The sequence below is a fragment of the Caretta caretta genome, chromosome 9 (assembly GCF_965140235.1).
Source record: "Caretta caretta isolate rCarCar2 chromosome 9, rCarCar1.hap1, whole genome shotgun sequence".
In the NCBI taxonomy this organism is placed as follows: Eukaryota; Metazoa; Chordata; order Testudines; family Cheloniidae; genus Caretta; species Caretta caretta.
In genome coordinates this window covers 50,078,880-50,090,404 of record NC_134214.1, presented here as the reverse complement: position 1 = coordinate 50,090,404, position 11,525 = coordinate 50,078,880, and the positions used below count along the sequence as shown (strand labels likewise).

At 46.3% G+C, this 11,525-nt stretch overlaps 1 protein-coding gene across 2 annotated transcripts in view; it reads left to right on the top strand.

Moving 5' to 3' along the window:
• Positions 1–5,061: 5,061 nt before the first annotated feature.
• Positions 5,062–11,525, top strand: part of IGF2BP2 (insulin like growth factor 2 mRNA binding protein 2) — a 104,132-nt gene continuing 97,668 nt past the window's right edge. Inside the window, exons 1-2 of one of the 2 annotated variants that reach the window (XM_048863175.2) lie at positions 5,062–5,344; positions 6,506–6,566. In XM_048863175.2, the coding sequence (XP_048719132.1) occupies positions 5,167–5,344; positions 6,506–6,566 (239 nt within the window). In that variant the 5' untranslated portion in view covers positions 5,062–5,166. The remainder of the gene's footprint in view (positions 5,345–6,505; positions 6,567–11,525) is intronic. The other variant, XM_048863176.2, reaches the window with a different exon arrangement.

Genomic DNA, 11,525 nt, shown 5'->3' with positions numbered 1-11,525 from the left:
CTCAGATCATATTCTGTGGTTTCTGAGTACCTGGCTGTACATAACAGATTTCTTGGTGTGTTTGGAGTGGTTGCTGGATCTATGGAGCTAAGTGTGGTGATCCATGGGTTCCTTGTGTATAGTTGTCTGTAGGGTTCCATTGTTGAAGCTGATCATATTGTCCAGGAAGATGACACTAGTATGGAAGTGTTCTAGAGAGAGTTTAATGGATAGGTGTTGGTTGTTGAAGTTGTAATGGAAATCTATGAGGAGTTTGTCATCTGTCCAGAGGATGAAAATATCATCAATGTATCTCATCATTGGTTCCATGGTGTACTTGTCCAGAAATTCTCCCTCAAGGTGGTTCATGAACAGGCTGGTATTTGGGGAGCCATCCTAGTTCCCATGGTTTGGACAAACTGTCACTGAATACAAAGTTGTGACAGGTGAGGATGAAATGGATGAGTCTGGAGATGCTTGGGGTGGATAACCAAGTGTTGTGTACTGCCTTGTAGATAATTGAGGTAGACAGCGATGCCATCGTGGTGAGGGATGTTGGTGTACAGGGAGGTGACTTCCATGGTGGCAAGGATGGTATTCTAGGGCAGGTTGTTGAGTTGTAGAGTTTCTGGAGGAAGTCAGTTGTGTCCTGGGGGAAGCTGGCTCTCTGTGTTGTGAGTGGTTTGAAGATGGTTTTACATTCCTTCAGTAAACCTGCCGTGGCCAGATATGATGGGTTCCCTTGTTTGTAGATCTTGGGAAGCGTGTAGAAGGTCCCTGGGGTGGGGTGGGGGATGCGGTTGTAGACTTTCTCTTGGAGTTGTTAGGGGAAGGATTTGATGATATCCTTAAATTCCTGAATAAACAGCCCAAACTTGCTGTTTTGTTTGCTTTCTTTCAGTTCACTTTTAGGCAGAGACTTTAGCAGCAGCACGCTCCACAGAACATAGCTATCCCCCCCACAGCACACTGCCCACAAACACACACAGCTGAAAACATTTCAAGGTAGAAACTGGCATGACTGGCTTGTGTTTGGATCAAAGCCTTGCATTTGACTTCTTTGTGGCAGACAATTACAGCAGTCTAACAAAGCTCGGGGATTATGAACTCCCTCACATCTGTTGCTTAATTTTGATTGTGCCCATTTTCCTGAACAGTGAATGGCTGGCAATGAGAGTGGGGACAGTCCACAAGGCCAGCAGCACCCATTGTAGTAAATCCATGAAAGCTCATGAGACTCTTTCCTGAATCCAGCTAAGGAAAAAGCCTTCAATTCAAAACCTCATTCAAGCTATTCAAACCGAATGGGTTTCTCTCTCCTGCCCGATGGACCATAGTCTGCATGAGAGAGCCAGTCACTGAATACACCATGTACAGCAACACTGGGAGGGACTGTGCTTTCATCTGTCCATCCTCAAAGCAACATCTCTTTCAGAATATAGCACCAGACCCATAGCTCACTGAAGTCAATGGGAATCTTTCTATTGACTCCAATGGAGTCTGGATCAGGCCCCAAAAGTAGGAGCAAATACACCAAATGAATACAAATCCAGACCTGCTCAAACATTTGTCCTTTAAGAAGATGCAGATTCCATATTAGTTAATTTTTTTACCCTGGGTTCCAGGTCGGATCACTGCCAACTTTTAGGTGGGGGCTCATTAATCTGGCAGATAAATCTGGCAGATAAATGCATAGCAAGATCCAGTGTTTGGAAGCTGAAGCAAGTCAAATTCAGGCTGGAAATGAGGTGCAGTATTGAACTATTGAAACAAGTTACCTAGAAAGGGGGTGGATTCCCCATCACTTGACTTATTTAAATCAGGACGGAACATCCTTCTACAAGAGATCTTGTAGCTCAACAAGAAGGCCTGGCCTTGATACAGGAACTATGTGGGTACGTTCTCAGCCCTGTGTTATACAGGAGGTTAGACTCAAATGATCATCATGGGACCTTCTGGCCTTCACCACCATGTATCTGATAAGTTCAAATCCTACAGAAATGTCAAAACGAGTAAACGTGTGTTACTGTTTTGCAGATGCTGAAATGGGAAGGAGTGATGGTTCTTGGGGTGATCTGCGTCAGTCACCTCATTACCCCTTGCCTCCAGCAAGAAGGACTCTCTCCGGTGGTGGCTAGATGTAGGCTCCTTGGCGGTCCAGCCACTCAAGCACTCTCCTTTGGGCTATGCCAGCCCTGTCTTCACATTGCAGATTAACAATAGTTGCATCACCTGAGTCCCTTTGAATTGTTCCCCTGGGATATCCAGCCCCTAACAGTGGCTACTCATAGAAATAGCACATCCTCTGCCCCCAAAGGTGCAGCGTACCCCAATATACCTGTTTTACCTTAAATCACCACTCCTGTACAAGACACAGCATTCGTGAGCACTTATAATACAACAAAGGTAGGTTTATTTAAGCGGGAATAAAGATGTAACTAGAAGTGAGAGAAAGTGATGGAAACAAAAGGTTACAACATAAAACAAACTGAAAAAATGTGACTCTGGATCTACATGTCTCAATAGTTCCCTTTCCTAGCTAATAAAGTAGGCTTCCTCCCACCCCCCAAAGTTCAGTCTGTTGCAGAGCTGCCTGGTTTCAGAAGAACCAGGATCAAAACATTCATGAAACCCCCTGCTCCTCAAGGGGTTTCTCAGTGAATGGATCCAGAGTGCCTCTCCCTACATTCTGTTATATTGAAAAAGCCTTTTGTCTTTAGTCTTGGCCAGGGCACTCTGCTGTAATGGTCTGGTTCACCTCCCAATGATTAAGACTGTTTGCACTTGGTTTTCCATTGACTGTTCTGGGATGGGGCAAGGGTAAACAATAGAACCGTGCATTACCTCACTGGCTGACTACAGAGTGGTGATGACTCCCTCTTGCTTGAAAGGGTCATCACCTAGACACACTACTGCTGTGACAAATTTCTACTCCAAGTCCATACAGCAGACTTACATTATAAATATAGTATTCCATAAACATTACCCGTACACACATCTCACAATGATTATGGGTCTTGACACGTTACAAGCTTTCTGTAGATACCAACACATTCCTCTTTACGGATAAATCTCCTGAAAGACATTTTTGGTGTCGTGAGCTTATCAGGTCCAAGGTGAGAGCTTTTTGCAAAAAACAGAAGATCCTTTGCCAAGGAGCCTCTGTGTCACAACAGATGCTTAGCAAAATAAATCATTGGCATGAAATAAAATCCTTTCCAGGTTCTTCAAAGAAACCTATTTGGTCATCTGCTGTGGATTTGACAGGTATGTACGGTGGCTGCCCATTCTCCTTAGTCTACTCTGACAGCCTGGGTCTCTTCTCTGGAGGCCAGCAACTAAAAAAAGACTGAAATCCAAATAGACAGAAAAATCACATTTCTTCAGACAGGTTACTATCAAATGTTTAACTAAAATTATGACAGGAGAGTGAGTTTGTGTGTGTGGTTTTTGGAGGGGGGTGAGGGGGTGAGAGAACCTGGATTTGTGCAGGAAATGGCCCACCTTGATTATCATGCACATTGTGAAGAGATTTGTCACTTTGGATGGGCTATTACCAGCAGGAGAGTGAGTTTATGTGTAGGGGGGTGGAGGGTGAGAAAACCTGGATTTGTGCTGGAAATGGCCCAACTTGATGATCACTTTAGATAAGCTATTACCAGCAGGACAGTGGGGTGGGAGGAGGTATTGTTTCATGATCTCTGTGTGTATATAATATCTGCTGCAGTTTCCACGGTATGCATCCGATGAAGTGAGCTGTAGCTCACGAAAGCTCATGCTCAAATAAATTGGTTAGTCTCTAAGGTGCCACAAGTACTCCTTTTCTTTTTGTAAAATTATGACTGGAACTGTTCAGAAATTTATCAAAAATTTCTCCACTTTCCTTCCTTGCTCAATGCCAATGGCTCCTTAGTGGAAAATAATAATTTACACCTTAGACCGGACAGGGTTTTACATCTATTTAAAACGAGAGTTGGGCTCAGCGAACTTTGGTGGCTGGAAGAGAGCATGCTGAGAGCCCCCCCTGAGAAAGGCAGGGACTGGCAAACCTCAATAGATTGAGGAGGGAGTGATAAAATAAAGAGCCTTTGCCCATTACAAACTTTTGTACATTTAGATTTAAACTCTTTGGGATGGGTACTGTCTTGCTGTTGTCTATACAGGCCCAGCACAATGGGGCCTTGATGTCAACAGGGGCCTCTCGATGTTATAATAGTGGCAGTAGAAGAAGAAGAAATCAAGAGCATCAAGTGATGCATGAATAATTTGTGCCAAGTCATCAGACCAGACCTTCTCCAAGGAGGGAGAGCGAAGATCTATGCACCCATTGCCGAGCACTACAACCAAAGCAAGGGCACTGTGAAAGCGATGGGAAATTGCTGCGATCATCCCAGGTGTTTTAAATGGCATCTAAATGCCAGCTGTGGGGAGAGATCCGGAAAACGAAGCTTGTTGTGTCCAACGGAGGAGATCCAACCCTACCTCGAATAGCTCGGCTGCCTGCCCCGGTCCCTCCACCAGTGAGCCAGGTGCTCTCCCAGCTCCGCAGGGGCCCGGCCCCACACCGGAGTCGCCAGCAGCTCCGAGGGGCGCAGGGCGGCCGTTGCGCTCTCACAGCCCTGGGCCCCCGGCGCCTCCAGCGCTCACCGCGCCCAGAGCTGGGCGGGAAGGGGCTTTCCTGAAACCCGCCCCGCCCGTGGCTAGCCCCGAGGGGACTCCCCACGGCCCAGCCCGCGGGGCCCGGAGCTAGTCCCGCGCGGTGCCCCTGGGCTCCCCCTCTCCCCAGCTCCTGGGCGCGGAGCAGCTGCTACCCTGCGGAAGCTGGGCTCGGCCAGCGGGCGCTGCGCTCCCGGGCACCACGCGAGCCCAGCCCGACCCGCACATGGTGCCCGCCCAGGCGGCGGGGAGGGCGCTGGATCCCGGCGCCGGTCGGGGAGAGCCCCGCTGCGCCCCCGGCGGGCTCGCGGCTGCGGGAGGAGCCGGCGCGGCTGCCCTCTGCGCGGAGTCCCCGGGGAGGGCGGGGGGAGGCGGCACACGCGGGCTGGGCTCGGCTCGGCTCCGCCCGCTGCCCGGCTGCGGGGCGCTGTTGCAGGCTCCGGCGGGCGGGCGGGCGGGTGGCGCAGCGCGGTGCCCGGGTCTGTGCCGGCGGCGGGCAGGAGGGGCCGCGGGCTCCCCGCGAAGAGGCGGATGATGAACAAGCTCTACATCGGGAACCTGAGCCCCGCCGCCACCGCCGACGAGCTCCGGCAGCTCTTCGGGGACAGGAAGCTGCCCCTGGCCGGCCAGGTCCTGCTCAAGTCCGGCTACGCCTTCGTGGATTACCCGGACCAGAACTGGGCCATCCGGGCCATCGAGACCCTCTCGGGTAAGCGCCCGGGCGCACCGAGGCCAGGGGACCCGCGGCGCCCCGCTCCCCCGCGCCTCGCTGGGGAGCGCCCCCGAGCCCTGCCCGGACCCTCCCAGCCCTGCCCCGGGGCACCCCTCTCCCCGGGGAGCCCCGGCGCGCCCCTCTCCCGCTCGCCCCCCGGCTCCAGCGCCCCCTCCCCAGGGACCCTCCCCGCCCCTCCCGGGATCCCTCTCTGGCCCCCCTCCGCGACCCCCGGGGATCCGCCGCAGGAATCCACTCGGTGCCCCCCGCCCGGCTGGCCCCCAGCCCCTCGGGGGTCCTCTCCCTCGCCCCGCCCGCGGCACCCGGGTTCCCCCCTCGCCCCGGCCCTGCGGGACGAGCCGCTCCCGCCCCGCTCCCTCGCTTCCCTCCAGCCGGGCTATTTTTCCCTGATTTTTTTCTCCGATTTTATTGAGAGGAGCCGGGGCCCGGGGTCCGCCGCCCGGCCGCCCCCTCGCCACCCTCCCGGCCTCGGGCACCTTTTTACGAGGTGCCCTGCCCCAACTCGCCGGGGGCGCGGAGCAAAGAGCGGCCGAGAGGCAGCTGGGGGGCCCCGAGCGAACTGCAGCCCAGCCAGGGAGTAGGAGCCACACGGCAGCGCCAGGCCAACGCAGCCCCAAACACAGGGGACCCTCTGGCAGCCCCGGCGGGCCCCTCCGGCCGAGCTGGCGCCCAGTGCCGGGTAGGGGAAAAGGAGAGGCAGGAGGAGAGCAGGAGAGGAGGCCCGTGGGGCTGGGCTGCCGGGAGATTGCCATGGTGTTCCGCGAGCAAGCGAGCGCAGCCCCGCGAAGTCCTGCTAGCTCTGGTTAGCGGAGTGGGCGGCAGGAGCCCTGGGAGTGGAAGCATGGCTGCCCCAGTCCTTCATTTTGAGGGCTACGGACTCCAGCCTCTCCATTTGGTGCTGCTTGGGAAAATGACTGTGCTGTTGTCCCGGGCGGGGACCCCGGGCGCCCTCCCGCCCCCGGGCAGCACCCCGTGTCCCCCCCGCACCTCCCCCCCAGCAGGCTGGCCCCCTGCCCCAGGGTTCTCCACGCAGTTCGGGCTGCAGGGCAGTCGCCGACTTTTGGGTAGATTTCCTGCCCTAGCTCCCACACCGTGCTTCGGACGATGCTGAGTCTCTGTTGTTGTTGTGTTTTAAAGGTAAAGTGGAGCTGCATGGCAAAGTCATGGAGGTCGATTACTCAGTCCCTAAAAAGCTAAGGTAAATCCCTGTCCGTGTGTTCTCTGTCTCGAGTCCTTGTGAGGGGTGGCGAGTCCCAGGACGGCTCTGGCTCCTTGGCAGCGGGGTTGTTTGCAAGGGTGCTGAAAGTAGTTGCGATAGTTGCATTTTTACTTTCATTATGGCTAGCTGCGTGCCCTAGTCATTGATTTACTTTTTGAAGTCTGATGGGCTTTCCTCTCTCCATGCGGGTTGGGATGGAAAGCATTTCTTCCCAGTGCAGTAACTTGTTTACCAAATGCAAAAAGTCCCCCCCCACACACCCCCTTTAAAAGATCACAATGGTAACAAAGGCTTTGTGGAAGACTTCCTGTGGCAAGTAAGTAGTAAATATTTACTGTGTCAGCTGAAATTCCCTAGCTAAAATTACAATTCGTTAGTTTTTGCTTTTCTTTCCTCTAAAGTGCTTTCTGCTGAGGGTAACAAAATGTCCTTTGGATAAGTTAGTCAATATCTCGCAAGGCTTTGGAGCAACATCTTGATTTGTTTTGAGAGTTAAAGAAGTTAAAAACCCTTTTTGGCGTGGCAGCTGCTTATGAGCCAAAGTTCTGAAATGTTTGTAACCAAAACGCACTAGTGTGGGACGTGTGTAAACAGAACTTTCTGGGGATGGCATAGAATCTGATGCATGTCATTTAGATGCTGCAGAAGTGGTCTGTTTGTGCCTGGGCAGATGGGGTCTCTTCTGATACTGACTTACTATTTGCATTTTCCTTGAATTAGTTTTTATTCTTATTACGCCGCATGACACTTCTTTGCTTGGTCACTGTTGTTCCCCCAGGACGGAGCATATTCAAAAAAATCTTTGTGGTCATTTCGGTTATGAGTGTGAAGCCCTTGATCCAGATAAATCCGATGTACTGTCTAATTTGTTATAATGCCAGGTAAACAACTTGTAGTATTTTACTAGGGCAGCTGTTTAACACAAACTTTTATAAATGTACAAGTCTGCTGCAGTCTCTTTCTAAATTTCTCACATAGTGGCTGGCTTTTTTTTTTTTTTTACCTTGAGAAATATAATTGCAAGCACGGACACAAATCTGCAGTGGTATAGAAAGGCAGTAGTGATTTTTCTGAGAGGCCTGCCTTCTTCCTTTAGCTGTTGCAGGGATGGTACAGTTGAACTGTTATAAGGGGAAAAGGTGTTTTAGAGAGTTTGTTATATACAGTGTTGCTTCTCATGTTGATATTCAACATGCAAAACCTTTTGAGCAGTGGAGGATTTGCAATATTATCTGGTGTATTTTATTTTTAAAAGTTCCACAAGACGTGAACTTCACAATGCTCAGAGAGCGTGGGGCAGGGCATCTTTTAATGTGCAGCTTGTTGGTTCTGTTCCTGCTCTGAGTCCCCTCCCCCAGCAGTGGGTAAAGGGAAAGCTTTAAAGCAAATTTCACGTTGAAAATGGTTTGGTTGCCTAACGGAGAAAACAGTAGGCTGCAAAATGCAGCTTGCATTAAATGCCAGCTTTGTAAAGAGGTCTTAGCAAAAGAAAAATAATTCAGGCTTTTGTTTCTGCAAGCTGAAGTTTCTCCTTCCTTGTTCTCTTTTAGAATAATAAACATGAAATATATTTGTGTTGTTGATTTGAAGTGTCTTTGAAATCTTTAAATCAGGTGTGTAAAATGTGTAATTTAAAAAAAAAAGTTTAGAATTTATTCTATAGCTCAGCAGTCAGTGTTCTTTGAACATGTACTCCTGTGAAATGTCTGAAGTGGAACTCAGTGGAACCGCAGGCTCACTATACAAATTGTATGCAAAGGCTCTTCTTGAATGTGTTAATTTGCTGATGCTGCTTCTTTAGCTTCATGCTGGGTATTTTTTTCATGCTGGGTGTGATTGATTGTCAAGTATTATTTTTAAAACACAGTACATGGAAAATTAACTTAGGCAGCTTGGTGAAGTTTGGTGAGAAATGGCTAATGTCTGGCACGGGGTATGATATTCTTGGCTGTTGCTAATGCACATATGTGAAAGATGTGACAGTGTTCTGGTTTCCTATGCAATGAGCATACAGAGTTTTACCTTGAAATATAAGAGAGTTATTCTTTTTTATTTCCAAGTAGTTAAATCTTTGCAGTAACTTTTTCTTAGTGTTCTTGCACTCTTAGGACTTCTTTAAGAATGATCGAGCTAGAACCCAGTTAGTTAGAAGGGCAGTTCTCTGGGGACATATTAGCTTCCAGGTCTGTTACATAAAGCAAAAAGATGTGAACGGTGAATTCCTCTTTACCTGCAGTAAAAGCTTGGGGATCTCTGGGGGAAAAAAATTGAGCCATCGAGAGTATCTAATATTTCTTGTGCCTTTTTCTGCTATCTGTACAGCTGTCCCTGAGGGTTCTATTTCAGTTTGGTTACTTGGTTTCCTCAGATTGCTGAGCTCCAATGTTTGGATTTGATCATGTCATTTTTTGATCTCTGAAAAAGCTGTGGCTTTGTTTTAGACATACAGTTAATATAAAGGTGTCTTTGGCCTAATATTAGTTAGCTTGGACATTTAATCCTGTTTTTTTTGTAACATGGTTTTATCATGGAATAAAGGCTTACACGGGCTTACATTTAGTTTTTCTTTGTAGAAAACCCACAAGCTGTTCTAATGATTGTAAGAATTAGAATTTGTGCAGTGAGGCAAAACTTCCATTGAAGTCAATGGCACCAATATTTGGGGACCCTTAACCTGCATGCACAGGACACTGGCCAACACCCCTTGCTCTGGCAAAATTGCCAATGACTTTGTAGGGAATTTTGTCTGAGTTAGCTGTGTAGGATCTGAAAACTTTCCATGTTACACACAAGCTGTTACTGTCCTACAGTTCTGATGCTGTGTGAATGTAAAACTATGGAATAGAACTGCAGAGAACTTCCCCTAAATGCTAGCTTTGTCCCAGGTTAATTATATATATTATTTTTAAATCTTTTGATCCAAGTTTGTTTTGTGTTTCATGGTTTTGTTTGGTACTTTTTGTGTTGTGATATGTTTGGACTGAAAGTGTAGCATTGTAGTGTTTGTATTTAATGAAGAGGGAAAACCTCTGTTATGCCTGTTATTGAAATGTATCTGAAATCTCTCTTGATGTGTAAATAGTAAGTTCTGTTCTCGCTGCTGAATTTAGTTAAAATTTCCTTGAACCTTTTCAGGAATTAGATTTCAAAAACACAAACAAAAATAACTCCCATTCTCATCTGTATGTCTTTATGTAGCTAAGAAATAGTGTAAAATAGTCAGAAGTAGCACTGCAAACTCCACTTTCTATACACCTCCTCATGGTAATGTAGAAGGGCTGGAGGTAGTGAAAAATAGCATGAAGTAGTGAATTTGTCTTTCATGAGTTAAAAATCCGTAATTGTGTTCTCTCTAATGCAAGTGATTTTTGTCTCCTATAAGAATGTTAAAGAAAACAGTATCCCAATTGTTTTTTGTTTGTATGTACTACATTGTGTATAGACAAACTAATTTTAAAAAAAACCGCTTTTTGTCCTGTAAACTTCAAATTCTCTGGTAACAGAGAATGCTTCATTTGCTTAAAATCATATCATTTCAAGAATTTGCTGAATGAGAAGCTTAGTGTTTTTTTTTTTTAAAAGTCCTGTAATTATGCTTTTTATGCAAACATGCAATACACTGAAAACTTTGATTCTTAACTGCAGATTCTGAATACATAGTTAATAATAATAAACATTAGAAAACTGTGAATTGTGAAATCCGGACAAAACAAAAATCTGTTCATGTTAACTTTCATGTAATGTGTATTTGGCAGAAATAAAACAGATTAGTTTTAATAACTCAAATGAATGTTTGCAATGTTTTAAATTTCCAATTCCTTTATTTGAAAAATCATCTTTTGTGTTTTCAATGCTATTTTTAAAAATCAAAATGTATAACATTAATATAATCTAGAACAATGCACTGGGTGAGCTAATTAGAGAAGTCTTCAAATCTAATTTAGTAGAACATTTAAAGAATATTTTACTATTCTACTTAATGGCAAAACTTCAGTAGTATATTACTTTTCTGATTTACTTTAACAAATACAAATGTCTAATATATGCAGACCTAGATGTTTGCAATTGAATCAAAGCAATGCAATTTTTTTTTTTAAAGACCCTGTTTCTAATAATCTGGAAACCTGCTGCACTTTTATGAAACTTTTCTTCATTTAAAATTCTTCTTTGCCTATGGCATGTCCTGATCCTCCTTTAGTGTTTTCTGTGAATATGGAGCAGTTGTTCAAGAGATAGAGGCAAGGAACATCTGCCAGAATTACACTTGTGGATCTAATCTTAGAATGACTAGGGGAACAGTGATCTTTCTCAGTTTTCAAAAGGAAATCCTAGATCTTAGCTACTTTTAAAATATCAGATTAGAAAATTCAAGGCTGAAAGCTAGTGTGTCTCTGTAGTGCTGGAATCCCCCATTAAACAGTTTCCTTTTCCTCTTAAAAAGAGGAGCAGCATTAATAGGGTGTACAGATGAATTCTGAAATGGAAAACTGTGCAAATGGTTTAAATATATCTAGGTATTTGCTTTAGTTGTTGAAATAATTTATCAAAACACAGAGGTTTTTACAAAGAAAAATGTCCATTTTAGGGGTAGATTTTATTTTTGAAACCAAACTATTTGATGTTTAAGTGTGAATCACCATTCCAGTCTGAAACTGAATGTTCACAACTGTCCCAAGTGGTTAGAGACTCTGGTCTGAGCTTTGTATGTAATTTTCATGATTCATTTTGGTGGTGGTAGTTTGAAATAAAGCAATATATATTTTTTACCAAAAAAAAAAAAAAGAACAACAGAGAGGGGCAGAGTGTTGGGATGGCAGTGGTTGCTAAATGTTTTAGTACACCGGACCCTCGCTAGAACGCGGGGTTCAGGATCCATTCACAGTATCATGGGCCACGTTACCATGGATCCCAATTTAAATATTTAAATTTGGGATCCAT